This window comes from Oncorhynchus keta, chromosome 16 (genome assembly GCF_023373465.1).
Source record: "Oncorhynchus keta strain PuntledgeMale-10-30-2019 chromosome 16, Oket_V2, whole genome shotgun sequence".
NCBI lineage: Eukaryota > Metazoa > Chordata > Actinopteri > Salmoniformes > Salmonidae > Oncorhynchus > Oncorhynchus keta.
The window spans coordinates 14,601,372-14,629,143 of record NC_068436.1 but is presented as its reverse complement, the minus strand read 5'-3'; the positions used below and the strand labels follow the sequence as shown (position 1 = coordinate 14,629,143).

The 27,772-nt window shown below is 42.2% G+C and overlaps 1 protein-coding gene and 1 long non-coding RNA gene across 3 annotated transcripts; both read left to right on the top strand.

Annotated features, from left to right (window-relative positions):
- On the top strand, window positions 1-27,772 carry LOC118378512 (mothers against decapentaplegic homolog 1). 2 transcript variants are annotated; one of them, XM_052464738.1, is made up of 7 exons: window positions 1-145; window positions 15,232-15,847; window positions 20,908-21,189; window positions 22,309-22,425; window positions 24,488-24,709; window positions 25,399-25,655; window positions 25,838-27,772. In XM_052464738.1, exons 2-7 carry the CDS (start codon window positions 15,448-15,450, stop codon window positions 25,979-25,981), a joined length of 1,422 nt encoding a protein of 473 aa, XP_052320698.1. In that variant the 5' UTR covers window positions 1-145; window positions 15,232-15,447; the 3' UTR covers window positions 25,982-27,772. The 2 variants fall into 2 exon arrangements, with proteins under 2 accessions (XP_052320698.1, XP_052320697.1); XM_052464737.1 differs by having other exon boundaries at window positions 20,908-21,213.
- On the top strand, window positions 16,886-19,587 carry LOC127907963 (uncharacterized). Its single transcript, XR_008065752.1, has 2 exons — window positions 16,886-18,568; window positions 18,672-19,587. It is a non-coding gene; the product is annotated as an uncharacterized LOC127907963 (long non-coding RNA).

The following is a 27,772-nucleotide window of genomic DNA, read 5'->3' as shown; positions in this document are numbered from 1 at the left end:
CCAAACTGTATCCCGCGGCATGATACTGGCGCTCCGCGGAGGGTGCGACGGCCCAGCGACTCCCTGACGCCAGTGCGAGGAGACCAGAGACAGGCAGCGGTATAGTATGGGAGCGTTGAGAGCGAGCTTGATAGCTGTTTATAAGGTACTGTAAACTTTATTTTTCACCCGTCAAAACATAAACAACCACGGGGGAATGAGTATGCTCGGTTGACTAGATCTATTGCTTATAAGAAAATAATATTTGCAACTTTTTAAAAGGGATAGAGACAGTGAAAGTGTATTTTGAGGCTTCAAACTTTTCTGTCTATCATATTTGGCAACAGAGATTGATTGGCAATTAACGTTAGTAGAATGTGGGATTCATTTCATATTTGTAACATTGTATTGTCGTGTATCCTACAGTTGGAACACGTACTTGTGAAAAAATATTCATAGTGTGCACAATGTGTGTATTTAGTCTGCTTTGATGGTTAACCTTTGTGATGCATTGTGTTGGTATGGTGTTTGATATCAGTCTGTCCATCTGTATTTGTTGTGATTAAATCTAATATGCTACTGATGTAGGCCTCTTGTACTCAGAAATAGTATCAACATCAGATTTGTGACACACATGTTTACTTTCCATCTGCAAATGTCATGCAGATTATTTGATTTATGTTCATGCATTTAGCAGCAAAACCAAGATGCAAAATCAAGATTTGCGATATTTAATTGGATATTAACAGTGATCTTCATCTCAACGTCAGTGTCCATTTGGAGGGAAGCTGTGTCTCATTGCTAAATGACTTGTTTTAAATAATCAATATAGGCTATCTATCTTTTCCATCGTGTGTTTGCGCGCGCGTGCACATGCATGTGTTAGTGTGCGTGCGTGCTGCGTGCATTGTGTGTGTGTGTGTTCCATGTCTCATGGATGCAGAGCGAGCCTGTGTGACTGCGAGACCCTGAGCAGCAGGGCCAGATCTCCTGACATCATTGAAGATGACATATCAGATTACTCAAAGGACTGGAATTTGTCCTTGTCCATGATTTAGTACAATTGTTGAATCCTGCAGCATTCTTGTCAAATTCAGGTTTGTGTTAAATTAACAATTTGTTTCTGTTTTTTGTTGTTGTGGTGGGGCACATGGTGGACTGACAGTTTGGCTTTATTCACACTTTCAAATAGATATAACGATTGTGATGCAATGCCTGTGTTACATAGTTATAAAGATGTGATATTTCTGCAATGGTCTGATAACAGTTAGCTGTTGTGTTCGCTAAAGACAGGATAATAGAAGGAGTGAAAGGGACATGTCTACTGTATCTCTAAATCCCAGTGTTGATAGTGATATTGATCATTCATATGCAGCATTATCTCAGAGAACAAGGTATTCTTCTGTGTAGTTAACACTGTAAAAATGAGTCCAGTCTTAGCTTAGACATTTAACCTAGATCTTATACAGAGGAAATGGCACATTTCTCAGTTCCTCTTCTGTTCATCTATAGGTGGACATCTCCTGTATTCAGTCTGGTACAGCACATGGTGGACTTGGAGAGACATTTCCCCCTTATAGGAATAAACAAGTTAACCACATTCCAGCCATAACATCATTCTCATTTCAGAAAGAGGCATCCTCAGAATAGCCCTTCTCTATATGTCCGACCCCTCCCAGACCCCTCATGATGTGTTGGCCCTAGGTGTCCTCCCGACCATCCCAACCACCACAAACACAACACTTACCCCAAATGCCTGGGATGGTTGGGATTAGAGGTAGACCGATTATGATTTTTCAACACCGATATCGATTATTGAAGGAGCAAAAAAAGTCGATACCGTTTAATCGGTCAATGTTTTAAATTTTTTAAAATTTGTAATAATGACAATTACAACAATACTGAATTAACATAATGAATATAATACATCAATAAAATCAATTTAGCCTCAAATAAAATGAAACATGTTCAATTTGGTTTAAATAATGCAAAAACAAAGTGTTGGAGAAGAAAGTAAAAGTGCAATATGTGCCATGTAAAAAAGCTAACGTTTAAATTCCTTGCTTAGAACATGAGAACATATGAAAGCTGGTGGTTCCTTTTAACAGGAGTCTTCAATAGAGGCAGGTGGTTAGAGCGTTGGACTAGTTAACTGTAAGGTTGTAAGATTGAATCCCCGAGCTGACAAGGTAAAAATCTATCATTCTGCCCCTGAACAAGGCAGTTAACCCACTGTTCCTAGGCCGTCATTGAAAATAAGAATGTGTTCTTAACTGTCTTGCCTTGTTAAATAAAGATTAAATAAAGGTGTAAAAAAGAAGAAGAAAAATCGGCCAAATCGGTGTCCAAAAATACAGATTTCCGATTGTTATGAAAACGTGAAATCGGCCCTAATTAATCGGCCAGTCCGATTAATCGGTCGACCTCTAGTTGGGATAGCTGATTGATAGCCCATGGGTTGGTTACAGTGGGGTGAGTTATGTTTGTGGCTAACGTGAGGTGTGGTGGATGTGGTGGTTTTAGGCTGGGTTTCTGTACAGCACTTTGAGATATCAGCTGATGTACGAAGGGCTATATAAATAAATTTGATTTTTGATTTGATGTGTGTGTGTGCTCACGTGTGCGTGTGTGATAACTGACCCTAGATTTGTGTAGACCTCCTGGGTCAATGCTGTGTCTAGTCACCAAGGGCAACACCTCTCTGTCTTCCTGTCTGTCTGTCTGGTTATTTCTGTCTACTGTAGAGGCTGGGGAGGAATGGTTGTTTGGGTGTTGTGGTGTTGTGGTTAGGCCTAGTTTGTGAGGGCTTGCTTGTCGAAACACATTCTCTCGGCTGCCTTTTGGAGATCATTCATCGATACTCATTCATTGAATTTTGATATCCAGTCTTGGTACTTGATGATTGTTATCTGTGTATTAATGAACACATTACACCTCCTCAAAGGCGATGGGTCAGGCCACACAGAGTGAGAGGGAGACAGCACAACAAAGCCGTATTGTCACTATTTGTGTTGTGCTGCTGAGCTGACAGTTAGAGGGAACACTCTTGTGTGAAGAGGAAGGTTTACGCCGAGAGGCTAGACAGTGTGTGTATTAACGAAAATTTGCATCCCCCTTCGCTCTCCTCCCTCGTTCCTCTCTCTCTCTCCTCACTCTTTCCCCCTCTCTCTCTCTCTCTTTCCTCCCTCGGTCTCTCTGTTCACTCTTTTTCTCTCTCTCTCAGACACACTTGCACATGCACGTACACACGAACGTACACACTCACACACACACATGCACACACGCACACACACACCCTCCTCTCCCATCCCTCTCTCCTCTATTTGTTCTCTCTCTCCATCTCTTTATCCCTCTCTCCCTCCTCTCCTCTATTACCTCTCTTCCTCCCTCTCTCCTCTTTATCTCTCTGCATCTCTTTATACCTCTCTCCTCTCCTCTTTACCTCTCTTCATCCCTCTCTCCTCTCCTCTTTATCTCTCTGCATCTCTTTATTCCTCTCTCCTCTCCTCTTTACCTCTCTTCATCCCTCTCTCCTCTCCTCTTTATCTCTCTGCATCTCTTTATTCCTCTCTCCTCTCCTCTTTACCTCTCTTCATCCCTCTCTCCTCTCCTCTTTATCTCTCTGCATCTCTTTATTCCTCTCTCCTCTCCTCTTTACCTCTCTTCATCCCTCTCTCCTCTCCTTTTTATCTCTCTGCATCTCTTTATACCTCTCTCCTCTCCTCTTTACCTCTCTTCATCCCTCTGTCCTCTCCTTTTTATCTCCTCTGCATCTCTTTATTCCTCTCTCCTCCTCTTTACCTCTCTTCATCCCTCTCTCCTCTCCTCTTTATCTCTCTGCATCTCTTTATTCCTCTCTCCATCCACTCCTCCCTTCATAGCCAGCGACTCAATTGAGTGGGGGCTAATGGAGGCCCCGTCCAGGCCCTGCTGATAAATAATGTAACTTCTTTATAATGCCCCGTCTCTGGGGAGAGAGCAGAGAGCATCATTACTGGCTCCTCATCCTACAGCCCCGGCCCCTAAATTGATTAACAGCACTGACTGAAGCAGCTAGCGCTAAATGATCAATGGGGTTGGTAGGGATTGGTGGCTAGCAGCTAGCGCAGGCTTGGAACGGCACAGGTCAGGCTAACAGGCCTTGTCAATGACATGTGATCATGGGCTAACCTATTAGATCCCTCTGACTCCCATTAATTCTGCCTGGCTATGCTAACTACTCACCAAAGGGTTAGCGTTAGCAGCAGTTAGCACACTAACCCAATACAGGCTGGATGAATGGCAGGCAAGGAAGATAGATAGATAGCTCTGCCTGGGCACTTTTATAGAGCTCTTGTGTAAACGGCGGCGTGTTTCAGCTTAAATGGGCAGAGGGCGGATAAGATTGGGACCTGTCCGCTACAGATATTTGTGTGATGCTTCATTGGGCCCTACTTGTGTAAGGGAGAGGCGTAACTCTGCATCCCAAATGGCATCCTATTCTCTATATATTACACAACCTATAGGGCCCATAGCACTATGTGCACTCTGTAGGGAATAGGGTGCCATTTGGGAAACACCCTAAGTATGTGTTGGGTAAGAGAGGTTAGAGAAGGGGACTGCTGGGCTGGAAGATGTTTGGGAGGTTAATGTGATTTAGGGAAGAAAGAAAAGTGTAGGTCAGGCTTACCTTTAGGAGGGGGATCGGATATCAGATTATCACAGATCTACGGGGTCGCCTGTAGTAACCAACGACCAGTGATCAAATAATGACTTGTAGTAACCATTTATCAGATAAAGTGTGATCGAGCTTGGTAGTTTTTGTGTCTGATGACTAATAAGGTGATACTGAAACCTTACCCATCACATTACTTTTGGTTTCTCATTTACATTTTTCAGAACATTCTGTATAAAGCTAATGTAGGTTTATCAGAGTAGCCCAAACCCTCCCCATTCTATACAGTCCAGAGTAGGGCACAACACCGGCCCCATTCTATACAGACCAGAGTAGGACACAACAACACCAGCTCCATTCTATACAGTCCAGAGTAGGGCACAACACCGGCCCCATTCTATAGAGTCCAGAGTAGGACACAACAACACCAGCTCCATTCTATACAGTCCAGAGTAGGGCACAACACCGGCCCCATTCTATACAGACCAGAGTAGGACACAACACTGGCCCCATTCTATACAGACCAGAGTAGGACACAACAGTCCAACACCAGCTCCATTCTATACAGTCCAGAGTAGGGCACAACACCGGCCCCATTCTATACAGACCAGAGTAGGACACAACAACACCAGCTCCATTCTATACAGTCCAGAGTAGGGCACAACACTGGCCCCATTCTATACAGTCCAGAGTAGGGCACAACACCGGCCCCATTCTATACAGTCCAGAGTAGGGCACAACACCGGCCCCATTCTATACAGTCCAGAGTAGGGAACAACACCGGCCCCATTCTATACAGTCCAGAGTAGGGCACAACACCGGCCCCATTCTATACAGTCCAGAGTAGGGAATAACACCGGCCCCATTCTATACAGTCCAGAGTAGGGCACAACACTGGCCCCATTCTATACAGTCCAGAGTAGGGAATAACACCGGCCCCATTCTATACAGTCCAGAGTAGGGCACAACACCGGCCCCATTCTATTTTGACTGGTCCACAGACAACCCCATATGAGCATTGTCTGTTTCAAGCGTGAATACAATCCCATTTTGACCTTTTTCATACAGTAATGATGATCAAACTCTGATCATATATCGGTCATACATTATAGATCCTCCTCAGGTTGGAGATTAGTAGATTCTAATGATGGTAATTGACAGAAGAAACGTCCTGTTTTTTGGGGGGACTGAAATAGCTAAATAAATCGTACCGTTTTTAACTGTGAGCGAAAGTCACACCTATTCCCTTCAGATCCTCAGGTTTGGAAATACCCAAGTAAGGTCTAGACTGGAGAAATCCAGAAGATCTCATCCAAGTGTGATGTTGTTGACAGTAGGTGACTGGGTCGAGAGCCCTGTCTGTCCAGATGTTCCTGTTACAGTCTATCACTCTCTACTTTCCTGGAATCCTCCATCTGAATTGGATTACGAGTTGTTTTTTTGCAACTGGTCTGGAGTAGAGGTCGACCAGAGTAGGGCATTTTTCAACGCCGATACCGATTATTGGAGGACCAAAAAAGCCGATACCGATTAATTTGGCCCGATTTACAAAAAAAACCTTATATTTGTAATAATGACAATTACAACAATACTGAATGAACACTTATTTTAACTTAATATAATACATCAATACAATAAATTTAGCCTCAAATAAATAATGAAACATGTTCAATTTGGCTTAAATAATGCAAAAACAAAGTGTTGGAGAAGAAAGTGAAAGTGCAATATGTGCCATGTAAGAAAGCTAACGTTTCAGTTCCTTGCTCAGAACATGAGAACATATGAATATATATATATATATATATGAAAGCTGGTGGTTCCTTTTAACATGAGACTTCAATATTCCAAGGTAAGAAGTTTTAGGTTGTAGTTGATATAGAATTTATAGGACTATTTCTCTCTATACCATTTGTATTTCATTAACCTTTGACTATTGGATGTTCTTATAGGCACTTTAGTATTGCCAGTGTAACAGTATAGCTTCCGTCCCTCTCCTCGCTCCTCCCTGGGCTCGAACCAGGAACACAACGACAACAGCACCCTCGAAGCATCGTTACCCATGCAGAGCAAGGGAAACAACCACCCCACGGCTCAGAGCGAGTGAAGTTTGAAGATAGCGCGCGCTAACTAGCTAGCCATTTCACATCGGTTACACCAGCCTCATCTCGGGAGTTGATAGGCTTGAAGTCATAAACAGCGCAATGCTTGACGCACAACGAAAAGCTGCTGGCAAAACGCAAAGAATGTGCAACGAGAGAGAGAGGCAGGTCGTTATTGCGTTGGACTAGTTAACTGTAAATTTGCAAGATTGGATCCCCCGAGCTGACAAGGTGAAAATCTGTCATTCTGGCCCTGAACAAGGCAGTTAACCCACCGTTCCTAGGCCGTCATTGAAAATCAGAATGTGTTCTTAACTGACTTGCCAAGTTAAATACAGATTAAATAAAGGTAGTCAGACTGACTATCTGACCGACTGTCAGACTGACTATCTGACCGACTGTCAGACTGACTATCTGACTGACTGTCTGATTGACTATCTGACTGACTGTCTGACTATCTGACCAACTGTCTGACTGACTCTCTGAGTGACTGACTGTCTGATCGACTGTCTGACCAACTGTCTGAGTGACTGAGCTGTCTTTTGTATTGAGTTGTGTATCATTACTTTTTAATTTTCTCTCCTGTTCCGTTCATAAAAAGGTGTCACGCCCTGACCTTAGAGAGCTTTTTATGTCTCTATTCTGGTTTGGTCATGGTGTGATTTGGGTGAGCATTCTATGTTCATTTTTCTATGTTTTGTGTTTCTTTGTTTTGGCCGGGTATGGTTTTCAATCAGGGACAGCTGTCTATCGTTGTCTCTGATTGGGAACCATACTTAGGCAGCCTTTTCCCACCTGTGTTTTGTGGGTAGTTATTTTCTGTTTTGTGTTTCTGCACCTGACAGAACTGTTCGTTGTCGTTTTGCTCTTTGTTATTTTGTTTCATTGTTCAGTTTAAATAAAAATCATGAACACTTACCACGCTGCGCTTTGGTCCGATCCTTCATGCAACAACGACCGTTACAAAAGGGAATCTCATCCCAGAATGGCGCGAAAACCTGTAAGAGAGTGAATGGTTTATTTCAAATTCAGTAAGGCAACACAGTATCAATGACAGCTAATGCTGAATTATTTGACACAATTTACAAAAGTAATAAATTCACAATAAAATCTACAACTTAAAAATACATATTTTCTGGAAAAATGCTCTGGGTAACATACAGTACCAGTCAAAAGTTTGGACACACGTACTCATTCAAGGGTTTTTCTTTATTTTTACTATTTTCAATACAGCAAATGAAAGATAAATTATCTTGCTAATCTACCCATTGTGTCCGATTTAAAAAATGCTTTACAGCTAAAGCGCAACATATGATTATGTTAGGTCATAGCCAAGTCACAAAAACACACAGCCATTTTCCCAGCCAAAGATAGGAGTCACAAAAAGCAGAAATATAGATAAAATGAATCACTAACCTTTGATGAGCTTCATCAGATGACACTCATAGGACATCATGTTACACAATACATGTATGTTTTGTTCGATAATGTGCATATTTATATCCAAAAATCTCAGTTTACATTGGCGCCTTACGTGCAGTAATGTTTTGATTCCAAAACATCCGGTGATTTTGCATAAATACTCATAATAACATTGATAAAAGATACAAGTGTTATTCACAGAATTCAAGATAGACTTCTCCTTAATGCAACCGCGGTGTCAGATTTTAAAAAAACTTTACGGAAAAAGCATAATCTGAGAACGGCGCTCAGAACTCAAAACAGCCAGAGGAATATCCGCCATTTTGGAATCAACAAAGTTATTAACAACACCATAAATATTCACTTACCTTTGATGATCTTCATCAGAAGCCACTCCCAGGAATCCCGGGTTCAACAATAAATTACTGATTTGTTCCATAAAGTTCCATCATTTATGTCCAAATAGCCACTTGTTGTTAGCGTGTTCAGCCCAGTAATCCATGTTCATGAGGCGCAGGCACTTCATCCAGACAAAAACTTGAAACGTTCCATTACAGTCCTTTATAAACATGTCAAACGATGTATGGAATCAATCTTTAGGATGTTTTTAACATAAAACATCAATAATGTTCCAACCGGAGAATTCCTTTGTCTTCAGAAAAACACTGGAACGAGAGGTAACTCTGTCGGGAGCGCGCGTCATGAGACCAAGGCACTCTGCCAGACCACTGACTCAAATAGGTCTCATGAGCCACTCCTTTAAAGTAGAATCCTCATTCAAGTTTCTAAAGATGGTTGACATCCAGTGGAAGCCGTAGGAAGTGCAACTTTATCCATATCTGAATGTGTATTTGGTAGGCCAAGCTTTGAAAAACGAAAAACCTCAGATGTCCCACTTCCTGGTTGGATTTTTCTCAGGTTTTCGCCTGCCATATGAGTTCTGTTATACTCACAGGCATCATTCAAACAGTTTTAGAAACTTCAGAGTGTTTTCTATCCAATACTAATAATAATATGCATATATTAGCATCTGTGACAGAGTAGGAGGAAGTTCACTCTGGGCACGCTATTCATCCAAAAGTGAAAATGCTGCCCCCTATCCCAAAAAGGTTAAACAAATCAGATTATTCAAAGTAGCCACACTTGGCCTTGATGACAGCTGTGCACACTCTTGACATTCTCTCAACCAGCTTCATGAGGTAGTCAGTCACCTGGAATGCATTTCAATTAACAGGTGTGTTGTGACAAAGTAGGGGTGGTATACAGAAGATAGCCCTTTTTGGTAAAAGACAGTCCATATAATGGCAAGAACAGCTCAAATAAGTAGAGAAACAACAATCCATCAATAGTTTAAGACATGAAGGTCAGTCAATCTGGAACATTTCTAGAAAGTTTGAAAGTTTCTTCAAGTGCAGTCGCAAAAACCATCACGCGCTGTGATGAAAATGGCTTTCATGAGGACCGTCACAGGAATGGAAGACCCAGAGCAAGTTGGTTAGGACATCTACTTTGTGCATGACAATACTTTTTCCAACAATTGTTTACAGACAGATTATTTCACATATAATTAACTGTATCACATTTGCAGTGGGTCAGAAGTTTACTCACACTAAGTTGACTGTGCCTTTAAACAGCTTGGAAAATGACAGAAAAGGATGTCATGGTTTTAGAAGTGTCTGATAGGCTAATATACATCATTTGAGTCAATTGGAAGTGTAACTGTGGATGTATTTCATTGTAGACCTCACAAGTCTGGTTCATCCTTGGGAGCAATTTCTAAATGCCCGAAGGTACCACGTTCATCTGTACAAACAATACTACGCAAGTATAAACACCATGGGACCACGCAGCCGTCATACCGCTCAGGAAGGAGACGCGTTCTGTCTCCTAGAGATGAGCGTACTTTGGTGTGAAAAGTACAAATCAATCCCAGAACAACAGTAAAGAACCATGTGAAGATGCTGGAGGAAACAGGTACAAAAGTATCTCTATCCACAGTAAAACGAGTTCTATATCGACATAACCTGAAATTCCGCTCAGCAAGGAAGAAGCCACTGCTCCAAAACCGCCATAAAAAATCCAGACTACGGTTTGCAACAGCACATGGGGACAAAGATCGTACTTTTTGGAGAAATGTTCTCTGGTCTGATGAAACAAAAATATAACTGTTTGGCCATAATGACCATAGTTATGTTTGGAGGAAAAAGGGGGAGGCTTGCAAGCCGAAGAACACCATCCCAACCGTGAAGCACGGGGGTGTTGTGGGGGTGCTTTGCTGCAGGTGGGACTGGTGCACTTCACAAAATAGATGGTATCATAAGTCAGGAAAATGATGTGGATATGTTGAAGCAACATCTCAAGACATCAGTCAGGAAGTTAAAGCTTGGTCGCAAATGGGTCTTCCAAATGGACAATGACCCCAAGCATCAAATCAAATCAAATTTTATTTGTCACATACACATGGTTAGCAGATGTTAATGCGAGTGTAGCGAAATGCTTGTGCTTCTAGTTCCGACAATGCAGTGATAATCAACAAGTAATCTAACTAACAATTCCAAAACTACTGTCTTATACACAGTGTAAGGGGATAAAGAATATGTACATAAGGATATATGAATGAGTGATGGTACAGAGCAGCATACAGTAGATGGTATCGAGTACAGTATATACATATGAGATGAGTATGTAGACAAAGTAAACAAAGTGGCATAGTTAAAGTGGCTAGTGATACATGTATTACATAAGGATGCAGTCGATGATGTAGAGTACAGTATATACGTATGCATATGAGATGAATAATGTAGGGTAAGTAACATTATATAAGATAGCATTGTTTAAAGTGGCTAGTGATATATTTACATAATTTCCCATCAATTCCCATTATTAAAGTGGCTGGAGTTGGGTCAGTGTCAATGACAGTGTGTCGGCAGCAGCCACTCAATGTTAGTGGTGGCTGTTTAACAGTCTGATGGCCTTGAGATAGAAGCTGTTTTTCAGTCTCTCGGTCCCAGCTTTGATGCACCTGTACTGACCTCGCCTTCTGGATGATATAGCGGGGTGAACAGGCAGTGGTTCGGGTGGTTGATGTCCTTGATGATCTTTATGGCCTTCCTGTAACATCGGGACTTGGATCGTTACTACCCTCTGGAGAGCCTTACGGTTGAGGGCGGAGCAGTTGCCGTACCGTACTAATAGTAGTAGCAGTAGTAGTAATAGTAGCAGTAGTAATAGTAGTAGCAGTATTAATAGTAGTAGTAGTAGTGGTAATAATATTAGTAGTAGTAGTATTATTAGTAATAGTAGCAGTAGGAATAGTAGTAGTAGCAGTAGTAGTAGTAGCAGCAGCAGTAGTGGTAATAGTAGCATTAGTAGTAATAGTAGTAGTAGTAGTAGTAGTAGTAATAGTAGCAGAAGTAGTAGTAATATTAGCAGCAGCAGTAGTACTATTAGTAGTAGTTATAGCAGTAGCAGCAATAGTGGTAGTAGCAGCAGTATTAATAGCAGTAGTAGTAGTAATTGTAGCAGTAATAATAGTTGCAGTAGTAGTAGTAGCAGCCGTAATCGTAGTATTAGCAGTAGTAGTAGTAATTGTAGCAGTAATAATAGTTGCAGTAGTAGTAGTAGCAGCCGTAATCGTAGTATTAGCAGTAGTAGTAGTAATTGTAGCAGTAATAATAGTTGCAGTAGTAGTAGTAGCAGCCGTAATCGTAGTATTAGCAGTAATAGTAGTAATTGTAGCAGTAATACTAGTTGCAGTAGTAGTAGTAGCAGCCGTAATCGTAGTATTAGCAGTAGTAGTAGTAATTGTAGCAGTAATAATAGTTGCAGTAGTAGTAGTAGCAGCCGTAATCGTAGTATTAGCAGTAGTAGTAGTAATTGTAGCAGTAATACTAGTTGCAGTAGTAGTAGTAGCAGCCGTAATCGTAGTATTAGCAGTAGTAGTAGTAATTGTAGCAGTAATAATAGTTGCAGTAGTAGTAGTAGCAGCCGTAATCGTAGTATTAGCAGTAGTAGTAGTAATTGTAGCAGTAATAATAGTTGCAGTAGTAGTAGTAGCAGCCGTAATCGTAGTATTAGCAGTAATAGTAGTAATTGTAGCAGTAATAATAGTTGCAGTAGTAGTAGTAGCAGCCGTAATCGTAGTATTAGCAGTAGTAGTAGTAATTGTAGCAGTAATAATAGTTGCAGTAGTAGTAGTAATTGTGGCAGTAATAATAGTTGCAGTAGTAGTAGTAGCAGCCGTAATCGTAGTATTAGCAGTAGTAGTAGTAATTGTAGCAGTAATAATAGTTGCAGTAGTAGTAGTAGCAGCCGTAATCGTAGTATTAGCAGTAGTAGTAGTAATTGTAGCAGTAATACTAGTTGCAGTAGTAGTAGTAGCAGCCGTAATCGTAGTATTAGCAGTAATAGTAGTAATTGTAGCAGTAATAATAGTTGCAGTAGTAGTAGTAGCAGCCGTAATCGTAGTATTAGCAGTAGTAGTAGTAATTGTAGCAGTAATAATAGTTGCAGTAGTAGTAGTAGCAGCCGTAATCGTAGTATTAGCAGTAATAGTAGTAATTGTAGCAGTAATAATAGTTGCAGTAGTAGTAGTAGCAGCCGTAATCGTAGTATTAGCAGTAATAGTAGTAATTGTAGCAGTAATACTAGTTGCAGTAGTAGTAGTAGCAGCCGTAATCGTAGTATTAGCAGTAATAGTAGTAATTGTAGCAGTAATAATAGTTACAGTAGTAGTAGTAGCAGCCGTAATCGTAGTATTAGCAGTAGTAGTAGTAATTGTAGCAGTAATACTAGTTGCAGTAGTTAGTAGTAGTAGCAGCCGTAATCGTAGTATTAGCAGTAGTAGTAGTAATTGTAGCAGTAATACTAGTTGCAGTAGTAGTAGTAGCAGCCGTAATCGTAGTATTAGCAGTAATAGTAGTAATTGTAGCAGTAATAATAGTTGCAGTAGTAGTAGTAGCAGCCGTAATCGTAGTATTAGCAGTAGTAGTAATTGTAGCAGTAATAATAGTTGCAGTAGTAGTAGTAGCAGCCGTAATCGTAGTATTAGCAGTAATAGTAGTAATTGTAGCAGTAATAATAGTTGCAGTAGTAGTAGTAGCAGCCGTAATCGTAGTATTAGCAGTAATAGTAGTAATTGTAGCAGTAATAATAGTTGCAGTAGTAGTAGTAGCAGCCGTAATCGTAGTATTAGCAGTAGTAGTAGTAATTGTAGCAGTAATAATAGTTGCAGTAGTAGTAGTAGCAGCCGTAATCGTAGTATTAGCAGTAGTAGTAGTAATTGTAGCAGTAATAATAGTTGCAGTAGTAGTAGTAGCAGCCGTAATCGTAGTATTAGCAGTAGTAGTAGTAATTGTAGCAGTAATACTAGTTGCAGTAGTAGTAGTAGCAGCCGTAATCGTAGTATTAGCAGTAATAGTAGTAATTGTAGCAGTAATAATAGTTACAGTAGTAGTAGTAGCAGCCGTAATCGTAGTATTAGCAGTAGTAGTAGTAATTGTAGCAGTAATACTAGTTGCAGTAGTAGTAGTAGCAGCCGTAATCGTAGTATTAGCAGTAATAGTAGTAATTGTAGCAGTAATACTAGTTGCAGTAGTAGTAGTAGCAGCCGTAATCGTAGTATTAGCAGTAGTAGTAATAGTAGCAGCAGCAGTGTAATAATAGTAGTAGCAGCAGCAGCAGTAGTAGTAGTAGCAGCAGTAGTAGTAGTAGCAGTAGTAATAGTAGTAATATCAGTAGTAATAGTAGTAGCAGCAGTAATAATAGTAGCAGCAGCAGTAGTAGTAGTAGCAGTAGTTATAGTAGTAGTAGTAGCAGCAGTAGTAATAGTAGTAGTAGTAGTAATAATAGTAGTGGTAGTAGTAATAGTAGCAGCAGCAGTAGTAATAGTAGCAGTAGTAATAGTAGTAGCATTAGAAGTATTAGTAGTAGCAGTAGCAGTGGTAATAGTAGTAGTAGTAGGAATAGTAGCAGTACCTGACTCAGTGGGTGTAAAAATATGATACGTGTGTATGCGTACTTGTGCATGTGTGTATTTCTGTTGTGGTGGATAGATACAGTATATAATGTTTACAATGAAATGGATGCACAATAAATGTGAGATTTATGTGGGTACCTGAAAAGTGGGTAGGCTATACTATCCTCAACCAAAATGCTACTGGCTTCCACCACTGCGGAATTCCACAAAAGGAAAAATAACTATTGAGTCCCTGGTCTCTTATTTCCCCTCCAGAAGGAGAGAGTGGGCTTGTTTCTCCTGGTGAATTGGTGTCAGGGGACCTCAGTGAATGGGGCACATTTGTCCTGAATTTCACCATGCATTTCCTCTGTTATTGGCCTGGATGTCGCTAGCTGATTCCTGCACTTAAAGCTGTTTGTTGCTGAGTGTTTTATAGAACATTCTTTTGATAATATAAAAACCCAGTGTAGTCAATAAAGTTCTGTTTCCTTTCAAGTGCGGCCAAATCCTACCTCAACAATTCTGCTTTGTTGGTCTAATTAAATTGATGTTTTATGTGTATTTTATAATTCAACTAAATCATTTGGATAATGAATGTTATTAGATAATGCAGATAATTGTATGTAACTGCCCCATTGATATGGCAGAGTTCTATGATCTAATGTCCTTTCTAGCATACTTCCCAGAATGCATGCCCAATACATGACTTCATTCTACTTAGTTTGCTAGTGTTGATATTGAAACAGAGGTCTCTCTGAGTGACATTTGAGAGTGGTTATGTGACGGTAACAGGGCCGTGTGTACAGGAAGTTATCTGGAGAATGGCTGCTAACTGTAATGGGACGGTGTTTCATTGTGACCCCACTGCTGTCAATTCCCAGAAGTCATAACACAGTGACATCATTGGCCCTCTCTCCTCGCACGGCCAATGTTGTTCTGCCAATAGAGAGAATCACTCTGTTTCCTTTGGAGGGTCGCTAGTTGCTTTCCAGGCAAGATTAGTGGAAACACTGATATCTCTTCCTTCAACTGTCCACTTGAAGGGAATCTGTTTGTCTATGTTAGAAGTGTTATGGATTTCGTTAGCTTTGGTTTAATCTCCTCCATCTTCCTCCTAGGTGTCCTGTTCAGAAGTTCTGTCCTGAAGCTTTGAACACCAAGGACCACCCAGCCATCTCAGTGGCACCTAAAAAAATACAACAGCAGCTTTTAACCTCCAACTTTTTCCCTCACCAAGTGGACTATCTCTCCATTGTAAAACCCAACCCCGCACACTCACGTGTAGCGTCCCGACAACGCCACGGTCGCAAGAGGCGACAGACACGAACGTCACTATGAACGTCACCTCCCTGTTCTCCTTCACCAGCCCGGCTGTCAAGCGCCTCCTCGGCTGGAAACAAGGAGACGAAGAGGAAAAATGGGCGGAGAAAGCCGTGGACGCGCTGGTGAAGAAACTAAAGAAGAAGAAGGGAGCAATGGAGGAGTTGGAGAGAGCTCTGAGCTGCCCAGGTCAGCCCAGTAACTGTGTCACCATCCCTCGCTCCCTAGATGGAAGACTCCAGGTGTCCCACAGGAAGGGCTTACCCCATGTTATCTACTGTAGGGTGTGGAGGTGGCCTGACCTGCAGTCTCATCATGAGCTCAAGGCTCTGGAGTGCTGTGAGTACCCATTTGGCTCCAAGCAGAAGGACGTCTGCATCAACCCGTACCACTACAAGAGAGTGGATAGTCCAGGTGAGTGGGGGGGGGGGGTTATAGCATTAGAGTGTTTATGTTGTGGTGAAAAGTCAACGTAAAATTATCATCAAGGATGATATGCATTTTAATTAAGTTTTGTGTAAATATATCAAAAGTTTCTCCACTAGGTCTTTCCAGCCCAATTCCCCATTTACTTCATGTTTGATTTATGACCCCTTTCGAACTGTGTTTTGATAGTTCCTACATGTCCTATGATCCTTCACATCACTCTTGAACATGAAACATTAATGGTGAACCATACACATAACCCCATAACATACCCACCCCAGCATCTCGTCTCTGCTCGTGGTTTTCCCCTTCCCATGGTTTCTGCAGATGCCCCCCCTTTCATATCCTCCCCGTGTCAGCCAGGTGTTCTAATCTGTCTGAACTGAGAGTCAGGAGAAACAAAACACCACCACACACTATAGATATGCCTCAGAAATATCAGCTGTGTGTGCTTACATGTATTTGTGCATGTGTGTGTGTGTGCCTATACGCATGCACGTGTGTATGTACGTGTGTATGTGTGGGTGTATGTGAAACCGTAAGATATTTGTTTCCCGAATGGACAGGGGACATCAAATGTCCTCTTTTGTCTGTCTGCTAAGCAAAAGATGAGGCCCAGCTGACTAGACAGAAACAGCTGTCCACAGGGTGCTACAGGAAGGGGAGCGAGTGTGTGTCAGTGTGTGTGTGTGTGTGTGTGTGTGTGTGTGTGTGTGTGTGTGTGTGTGTGTGTGTGTGTGTGTGTGTGTGTGTGTGTGTGTAGCAGGAAATTCCAGCCGGGGGAGAATGAGGGCTTTGTTTTTGGCATGCTCTGTGCGGCCGGTCGGGCCGGGGAACACACACACACACCACACCACACGTGTTGTTTCTCTGAGGAAGACGGGGACAGGAAGCCACACACAATGGGAGGGAGGAGCGGATGCCCGCCTCACACACTTGTTTTAACAACTGGGCTGTAGCACCTGTCCGTCCACACCTCCCCACATCACACACACACACACACACACACACACACACACACACACACACACACACACACACACACACACACACACACACACACACACACACACACACACACACACACACACACACACACACACACACACACACACACACACACACACACACAGACAGACAGACAGAGCTAGTCCCAAAGCAGTAACACCAGGATAGAACAGATAACATGAAACGCCCTGACACTAGTTTTATATAGAACAATAGCCAGGGTTCAGACTCGACCTTGGGATTTGGTTATGCAATAGTATTCACTAGGAGAAAAAAAATTACATTCAAACTAAATTTGTCAACAGAATATGCTGTAATTAGAATTTAAAACACAACTTTTGACCAGTAATCTTTCTCATTGTAGCATTTTATTGGGATAGCGGATACCTAGTCAGTTGCACAACTGAATGATTTCAACCGATATGTGTCTTTTGCATTTAACCCAATCAGAGAGGTGTGGGGGGCTGCCTTAATGGACATAATTGGCACCTGGGGAGCAGTTGTTGTTGGGGTTTAACTAACTGCCTTACTCAAGGGCAGAACGGCAGATTTTTCACCTTGCCAGCTTGAAGCTTTGAACTAGCAACTTTTCAGATTACTAGCCCAACGCTCTTAACCACTAGCCTATCTGCCTCCATTGACAAAACTCTTAGTTTCAGTATTATTTACAGTTTTTTTCGATTGCTAAACGACAGTGGACACACCTGGAGTCACATGTGCAAAACTCTAACTACAGTCTGCACAGCAGCAGTTCATGTGGACCAAACTCTAGTTCGTTTTTCATTGCTTGAACACAGTTTTCAAAACTCTACACACTTATCCCATGACTTTAACCACAACCTGCACAACACTGTGGATTTACAGCACTTTGTTCAAATGCTAACACACTGCTGTCAAAACTGTGAACCACACATTCAAAACTGAATAGATGTCAGCCTTGTGCCTTTCAAACACTGCTGATTGCAATTTCAGCTGAAAGGCTAAGCAGGTGTCTTGTTTTAGACTTGTTAGTGAACACACACACATATTACAGTATATATAGGTAGAGCTCAGAAAGACTCATTTTGGAAATGGAACAAGGAAGATGGGTTCGTGGAGGGAGAAGGGTGGCAGGGAGAGGGCGGATGCGTGGAGGAAGACAAAGAGCTGTTATTTCAGATGAAATAAGGGCTACACTTATAGACCATGTCGTGAACCATGGTCTCTCATTGAGAGAGGCAGGGTTGAGGGTGCAACCCAATCTGCAAAGATCCACAGTGGCATCTGTAATGCGAATTTTCCATCATGCAAACAGGTGAGAGTTACATCCTTACAGTAAATGAAAACATTACAGGAATCTATTTTGTATTGCAATTATAGAATATTTACACAGATATATATTACAGTAAGTTTGACTGTAAAATATATTTTTACAACAGGACCCAAAGGCTGGCCCCAACAGGGGGAAGAGGAAAAATATTTTCAGATGCGCAGAAAAATGCTATTGTTGACATGGTTGTTGTCAACAATGCAATAAAACTGCGGGAGATTCAAGATAGAGTGCTGTCTGATAATGATATATTTGAAAATGTTAATTCTGTCAGCACAACAACTATTGCTCGAGTCCTAAAGAAACACCAAGTTACAATGAAACAGTTATACACTGTACCGTTCGAGAGAAACAGTGAACGGGTAAAAGAGCAAAGATACCAATATGTCCAGGTAAGACATCTGAGGTTACGTACACAGCTATACAAAATATTTACTGTAAAAAAAAAAAACACTAGCATTTCTACAGTAAAACTGTGCACTTACTGTTTTTCAGAGAGTAATGGAGGTGGAAGCACTGGAAAGACCACATTCATTTGTATTTATCGATGAAGCTGGATTTAACCTTGCCAAAACACGGCGCAGAGGAAGGAATGTTATAGGTCAAAGGGCCACTGTGGAGGTTCCAGGCCAAAGGGGGGGAAATATCACCATGTGTGCTGCAATGGCCAATGATGGTTTGCTTCTCAACACACCACTCATTGGCCCAGACAACACAGAAAGGCTTATAGCTTTCCTAGAACAGCTCTATGCTCAGCTAGTGCCAGCAGAACAGGGGGAGCCAGAAAGAAACCCCCCAAGTTTTTGTCATAGTTTGCGATAACGTTGCTTTTCACCACTCTGCAGCTGTCACAGATTGGTTTGCAGCACATCACAGATTTATGGTTTTGTACCTGCCTGCATATTCACCCTTCCTCAACCCAATAGAGGAGTTTTTCTCTGCCTGGAGGTGGAAAGTGTTTGGTCACCACCCACATGACCAAATGTCTCTTTTGGAAGCCATGCGTGCCGGATGTGAGGACACGAGTCCAGAGGACTGCCAGGGATGGATAAGGCACTCCAGAAGGTTCTTCCCCAGGTGCATGGCAAGAGAAAACATTAGATGTGATGTTGAAGAAAACCTGTGGCCTGATGCTAGAGAGAGGCAGGATTAGCCCCTCAATTATTTGTTTGAATTACAGTATGTACTTTTAGTTTCTACCTTTTTTTTCTCATTACTGTAATTCCGTAAATTACTACAGACTATTGAAGCAAACTGCTAATTTTCATTTACCTTAAAGAATTGTTATGTTCTAAAAAATATAAAAAATCATGTGAAAGAATGTCACTCTTTTCTTTGAAGAAAATATTACTTTGTATGAAGTCACTGAAATTGTTCAAACTGTAAAGATTAAAAGTTTGTATTTTCTGTATTGGTGTTTGATGCTAGTGTTTTTACTCTCAGTGTGTTCTGAGTGACAGTGTGTGTTATCTCAGTGAGGGTTGTGCATAGTGTTTGGCTGCACTGAGCGTGTTTTGAGCCATGTGTTAAGAGTTGTGTTGCTTGGAATGAGTTTTGCAGGTGATGTGAACTGTTTAGCTCAGGTGACTGTTGGTAGTGCAGACTGTAGTTAGAGTTTTGCACATGTGACTCCAGTTGTGCCCACTGTCGTTTAGCAATCGAAAAAAACTGTAATGATATATTTATTACCTATTTGTGGATATTCATGGAACAGATCTCTAGTGGTTTATATCTGATCTACCTCTGAATGGACCTCACATTACCATCCAGCCACAATCATATTTTTTTCCATGTGATAGATTCTTCATAAATGGACTGACTCACCTCAGAGATGTTTTCTCTGAACAGGATGTCTGGTACAGAGGCCAAATACTGCTGGCTAAACCAACACGCTGCAAGCTGCAATTCCAAAAATGCAGGGGCATCTGCAAATGTGCACAGCGAATAGAGAGAGAGGAGGGAAAGAGAGGGAAAGAGAGAAAGAGAGAGGCATTTTATGATGCTATAATTAAAGAACTCTGTCCTTCCTGGCTGTGTGTGTGTGTGTGTGTGTGTGTGTGTGTGTGTGTGTGTGTGTGTGTGTGTGTGTGTGTGTGTGTGTGTGTGTGTGTGTGTGTGTGTGTGTGTGTGTGTGTGTGTGTGTGTGTGTGTGTGTGTGTGCGCGCTAACTGGACTCATGGGGCTTAGGGACACAAAGAGAGGGCTAACCCCCTACCCTCGCTACCCACAATACCCTTGCTAGCAGGGTCAGCCTTTGCATCATAGCAGGTATTCAACTAAAAAGGCTCTGAACATCTCAATGAAACTAAATGGGGAATAATAATAGGTCTGCTGAGAGTTGTAAAGGCTAGAATATTTAATGATTGGAATATTGATTATAGAGCAGAGTGTATTTGGATGTGCCTTTCATTTGAAACGTAAACTGGCCTCACCTATTATGAATGTGTTATATAGTGTCTATCTATGGTGCAAGAGACCCTGTAGCCATTTTGTGCAGAATCGGGCCATAACTTACCATTCAAAGCAGTATAGAGATACAGAAACTGCTTCTGTAACTAACCTTGGGTCGTGTTCATTAGAGTACACAACAGAAAACATTTCACAGCAGAAAACAAAATGTATTTCTTATTGGGCAAGTCCAGGTTGTCCCTCCATGTTTCTGTCTGTTTTCTTTGGTTTCATGCCAACTGAACATGACCCTGATGTCCTCTCTCCTTCCCCTCTGTCTCAGTGCTGCCCCCGGTGTTGGTCCCGCGGAATAGTGAGTTCAATGCCAAACACAGCATGCTACCACGCTTCCGCAACCCTCTGCACCAGAACGAGCCCCACATGCCCCAGAACGCCACCTTCCCAGAGTCCTTCTCCCAGGCGAACACCCAGATGAACTTCCCCCAGACACAGACACACTCCCCTGGGGGGAACAGCTACCCCGGCTCCCCTGGTAGTGGCAGCAGTGCAACCTTCCCCCACTCCCCCACCAGCTCTGACCCAGGTAGCCCATTTCAGATGCCAGGTGAGCCGCCAGGTCAGATGCCAGGTACAATTCACTAATAACTTTTATAACGGTTAGTGTGGTAACAATGTATTAAATTATGCCATCACCCTGTTGGATATCTACACTGTGTACAAAACATTATGAACACCTTCCTAATATTGAGTTGCAGACCCTTTCCCTCAGAACAGCCTCAATTGGTCGGGGCATGGACTCTACAAGGTGTCAAAAGCTTTCCACAGGGATGCTGGCCCATGTTGACTCCAATGCTTCCCACAGTTGTGTCAAGTTGGCTGAATGTCCTTTGGGTGGTGGGTCATTCTTGATACACACAGGAAACTGTTGAGCTTGAAAACCCAGCAGCATTGCAGTTCTTGACACACTCAAAAATGTTTGACCTGGCACCTACTACTATACCCCGTTCAAAGGCACTTCAATCTTTTGTCTTGCCCATTCAGCCTCTGAATGGCACACATACACAATCCATGTCTCAATTGTCTCCAGGCTTAAACATCCCTTATTAACCCGTCTCCTCCCCTTCATCTACACTGATTGAAGTGGATTTAACAAGTGACATCAATAATGGGTCATAGCTTTCACCTGGATTCACCTGGTCAGTCTGTGTCATGGAAAGAGCAGGTGTTCATCATGTTTTGGACACTCAGTGTATATGTGTGTGCTTGGCAAATGGCTGATCCAATATAAACAATGGAATAGGCTAAGCAGCAATAGACTTACTGTTGTTGATGACGGTAAGTAAAGGACGTATGACAGGAATATTCAGGTAGCTGTACTGTGTAGGTCAGCGTTTCCCAAACTCGGTCCTCGGTCCTCCAATGAGTGCACGTTTGAGTTTTTGCCCTAACCCTACAGGGCTGATTCAAATGATCAAAGTCTGTTGGCTATTTGAATCAGCTGTGTAGTGTTAGGGCAAAACCCAAAACGTACACCCCTTGGGGTCACGAGGACTTTAAGAAACTCTGGTGTAGGTAAAGGTGTTTTTGTCAGCATGTTGGACTAAACCAAAGCCTCTAAAACAGATAAAGCTGGTAAGTCAATGTTCAGTATACAGTGACAGTTGGAAGACTTCTTTCTCTCTGGTTTAAACCCCTTCTCACCCCTCTCCCTGCCCTCCTCCAGAGACCCCCCCTCCAGCCTACTTGCCCCCAGAGGAGCGGATGACTCAGGACTGCCCTCAGCCCATGGACACCAACCTGATGGTCCCCGCGTTGCCCCTGGAGATCAGTAACAGGCCAGGTAATCAGCTGTGACATCACCCTCTTAGAGCGGTCAGCGCCCCACCAGCTCGTACTACAGGTGCAAGGGGTTTTCTGGGTACAAGTACGCAACCATGACACACTGCTTTTTATTTGTCGTGGTGAATCAAACTCAGTTTTAATAGGCGATGTAGTTGAAAGTAACACTTGAAAAGTATTCGTGGTTGTTGGGGTTTGTGGCAGTGTTCATTAAAGTTCTCATGCTTGCTGTAAAGCTAGTAAGAAAAATGGATTTAGGTGCTTTATCCCTCTGTTAAAATAAGGGGTGATTCATGGGATCACCTTCAAAATTGCACATCATGAGTTGGAAAAGATTAGCTAAAAAACAATTTCCTTCATATATTCAATTAAAAGGGAATTTTATATGATCATTAATGCAGGGTAAATGGAAAATAACATGAATGCGTATCCATGTTCAGAAAAGCAGAGCATCTCACACCATTTTGAGGCATTAGGTTTTTAGATTTTAGTATGATGAACACAAAAGCGTCAGTCTATACATGCAACCCAGAGGAAAGATCAGAGAGTCTGCCAATTAAGTATGGTCTCAGAGCAGTTTTTACGAGGCCTTTAAAAGCTTCTGGCTGACATCATCTCTGCCGGTGGTAATTAACTGAAAGCTCGTTAAGAATTGGCCTCACTAATTACATCCAACTTTTATATCTGAAACACTTGTTTAAAAAAAAAAAAAAATTGTTGAGAACCCTTGTTTGCTACCACCTACCTCAACTGTGGTTCAGTCAATCGTTAGTTGCTGTGGAGATCTGGCATTCCTACACATCACACATCTGAACAGCCAGTCCATACGCAAAAGTCATGTATGTCACCAGTCATGCAGGCTGTTTACATGGCAAAAGATAATGTGTCAAAGGGGTTTGACTTTTGAAGTTGAAGCAATTTTGAAGTGTCTACAGTACACAGTCTGTGGATACTTTCAGCAGCCACGGTATTGGGCAGAATTGTACAAACTGTTTTACGCTCGCTAAAACCACTATTGCAATCTCCCTACCAATCTCCCTATATAATTGTTACGCATCCAGTCACAGTAGTATCCCCACCCACACAGATTGATATTGCAATGGGTGTGGAGAAATACTCCCTGGAAGTGGCGATTGGGGAATTTTCTGACCTTCCCCAAGCTGCATCCTATGTAGTGTTCTAGAGGTCCGGGCCGTTTCCATTGTGGGCCGGGCCGATGGATCGAGGAAAAGCATAGACCAAATACACCTGATGGCCGCTACTCTCAGCAGAGGATGTTAGGGAGGAGTATGCCGCTTGGATAAACTCTCCCTCCCTCCCTTAGAGAGAGGGGGCCAGCTGGCATAAAGCTCACCCAAGATATCGGGCAGAGAGAGACGGCACCAGGCGGGCACCGGCTTGGTCTATTGACTGACTGCTTGACTCAGTAAATACTGATCCCAGACCAGACTAGACTGCCCGCAGTCAGTGGACCGTATTTGATCAAGTCTGACCACAGTCAGTCTACTGGGGTTGGATGGATTTGTCAGCATTGATTTTCTGTTTCTGTTGTATGCAAACATGACCTATAGCTCTCTGTGTGAGACTTAATGTCACATACCACACATTTCATACACCTTTCCCACGTTTTGTCATCGACATACAAATCACCATTTTTTTCTCTAATCCTAGTAAAGGAAGGAGATGAAAGATGAACATCTGCTATATCAGACTGCAGCTCAAAGTCAGACTAGACAGACAGACTTGAACTTTATCAGAACAGAAGGCTTGATGCTCATGAGCCACTCCAGTCAATCTGCACGTGCATGTGTGCTTAAATGTCTCACTGTGTGTGTGTGTGTGTGTGTGTGTGTGTGTGTGTGTGTGTGTGTGCCTGAGTGTGTGTGTCTGATTATACACACATCTCACCCTTTCTGTGTGTGTTTGACATCCTGTACAGATGTTCAGCCGGTGGCCTACGAGGAGGACAAACACTGGTGCTTCATAGTGTACGACAAGCTGAACAACCTCCCTCTCATCCCTGTCTCCTCTCATCCCTGTCTCCTCTCCTCCCTTTCTCCTAGATGTTCAGCCGGTGGCCTACGAGGAACCTAAACACTGGTGCTCTATAGTGTACTACGAGTTGAACAACCGGGTGGGCGAGGCGTTCCAGGCCAACTCTACCAGCGTCCTGGTCGACGGCTTCACCGACCCGTCCAACAACCGCAACCGTTTCTGCCTGGGCCTCCTCTCCAACGTCAACCGCAACTCAACCATAGAGAACACCCGGCGACACATTGGCAAAGGTAAAAATGGCCATGGATGGGAACAGTTATATTGCCTTATATTATCCCAAATATAAGGCCATGGACACACTGTCCACAGGACTAGTTCAATTGTTAGTGTCAGTGTTTATTTTTTTATTTAACCTTTATTTAACCAGGTAGGCCAGTTGAGAACAAGTTCTCATTTACAACGGCAACCTGGCCAAGATGAAGCAAAGCAGTGCGACAAAACAACAACACAGAGTTACACATGGAATAAACAAAAGTACAGTCAATAACAGAATTGAAAAATCTATATACAGTGTGTGCAAATGGAGTAAGGAGGTAAGGCAATAAATAGACCATAGTAGCAAAGTAATTACAATTTAGCAAATTAACACTGGAGTGATAGATGTGCAGATGATGATGTGCAAGTAGAAATGCTGGTGTGCAAAAGAGCAAAAAAGTAAATAAAAACAATATGGGGATGAGGTAGGTAGATTGGATGGGCTATTTACAGATGGGCTATGTACAGCTGCAGCGATCGGTAAGCTGCTCAGATACAGTGTGTTATGGGCTGTGGCTAAATAGGAGTGGTGCTGTCCAATCAGCATTTTAATGGATCAAATTAAGAATCCAAGCAAGTTGCCACGGGTAAGAATATTCCATTCTAATCTACTGTACTCTACTCCATTCTAGTCCCATGTAACCCTCTCTTCCCCTCTCCCCAGGAGTCCACCTGTACTATGTGGGTGGTGAAGTGTATGCTGAATGTCTGAGTGACAGCAGCATCTTCGTCCAGAGTCGGAACTGTAACTACCACCATGGCTTCCACCCCACCACCGTCTGTAAGATCCCCAGCGGCTGCAGCCTCAAGATCTTTAACAACCAGGAGTTTGCTGAGCTGCTGGCCCAGTCCGTCAACCACGGGTTTGAAGCTGTCTACGAGCTGACCAAGATGTGCACCATCCGCATGAGCTTCGTCAAGGTAACCGTCATAGACATACATCCCATAATATAGAGAATATAATGTTAAATGGTTCAGAATGAATGATGGGGTCATGAGATGAAGACGAGAAAATTCAAAGAATAAAGGAAATACGATTGAAAGAACCATGATGATAATACCTGTCCCTAAAGAGTATATCGCTCTTCCTCTTGCTCTCCCAGGGCTGGGGTGCAGAGTACCACCGCCAGGACGTGACCAGCACCCCATGCTGGATTGAGATCCACCTGCACGGTCCTCTGCAGTGGCTGGACAAGGTGCTAACCCAGATGGGCTCCCCCCACAACCCCATCTCCTCCGTGTCCTAGACTTTCCCCAGGCCCCAGGGCTGTCCAAACCCAGCATTTAGGTTCCAGTGGGATGGGTGGGTTTCAGGTTGGGGGTCAATTCTAATTGAAATCAGTCAATTCAGGAAGTAAACTGGAATTTTACGAGAATCTAAATTAAAATTGGAAATTCAGTTTATTTACTGTATTGGGCACATTGCAGACTGGGATGTGTGTGTGTGGGGGGGAGGGGGGGGCAAGATAGAAGCATCTGGAAGATACTTGATCTTTGTGACCAACTGTAATAATTATCAATCAGACTCGAATCATTATAAACTAATCATCAATTTAGCATTACGCAAAGTATCCTCCTCATATGGGGCCCATATTCAGAAAGAGTCTGAACGAGGATCAGTTTGGCCTTTTAGATCATAATGAATAAATGTACATGGACTGGGGGGACCTGAACATAGATCAGCACTCTAATACGTGAATATGGGTCCCTGATCTTGTTCTGGCAGTTTTTCCCTCTTTCTTTCCCCTTCCCCTGTTTTTTGGGTTAACATTGGAAACCCATAAAGCCAGTTTCATGTGTTGCTACAAAGAAAAATGTGTACAGAATTGGAAGGATTGAAAGACAACCAATATGGATGAAAAAATGTAGAAATATTATGTTTCTTATGAACATATTTAGAACGTAGGAAGATACTGAGGTCAGTAAATACAAATGTCTCTCCAGAAACTACATTTTTTTGTTTTTTTAAAAGGTTTTGGCAAATTAAAAAGAGTTGAAGAAAAAGACCCCTACATAAAATCCCTTTAGATTATTTACAAACCCTGTCATGAGGAGAAATCAGGAGAGGGCGTCCGTGGGAGCGGGGTGGGAGAGTGAGGTGGGCATTGTGGGATTGTGCTCACAGGACATAAGATTTTTAAAAATTGTACATAAATAAATACTTCTCTTGTGTTACACCCGTGTTACAACTGAACTTAACGACTTGAATCGTGTTTTAGGCATACTCAACATTAGATCAAAGTGCTGTGCAGTCAGTTTTGCAAACGCGTAGTTTGGTTTAGTGTAGCAAATCACCATTTGGCTTGTTTAGGTAGTGACAGAAGAATGACATGAGACAGAGACAGAGACGGGCACAAGCGTATGATAGTTCAGTTTGACCCTAGCTGTGCATGGTACAGCAAAAAAAGAAAATAATCAATTGTAGAGTCACATAGAGCCCCACAGTGGAGGTGTCATAATACCCATAAAACCTAGTGGTCAAACAGGGAAATGGTTCCAATCATTTTTCCCATAGGGGATTTTAGAAACACTTCAAATAAGGACTGGTGGAGAATAACGATTGGAACCATTTCTCTGTTTGACCGCCAGGGTTTATGGACATTATGACACGTAATGGCATCCTTCAGAACTTGTTGACCAAAAAAAAATAGTAGTTTCACTGGTGAGTAAATTACTGATGGCCCTAATATATGATTTTACATTACATTACATTTAAGTCATTTAGCAGACGCTCTTATCCAGAGCGACTTACAAATTGGATCATTAAAAAAAAAATGCAGACTGTTTTTGTCTTTCAATTATTGTAGGCTTAGAAAAACCCATCCGCTATTACAAGTTGTATTGATTTTTGTATTTTTTGAATATGTTTTCTTGTTGTTTCTTGTTATCTGCACTTTCACGGATTGTTGCCTCATCTTTTTTTTCTTTATTTTTTTTTCTTTGTGCTGTTTTTGCTGAGTAGTACTCCCAGAAAGCATTTTTATTCCATGAATATCAAGTCTCTACTGGAAGATTCAATAAATAAAGTTGTTTCATTA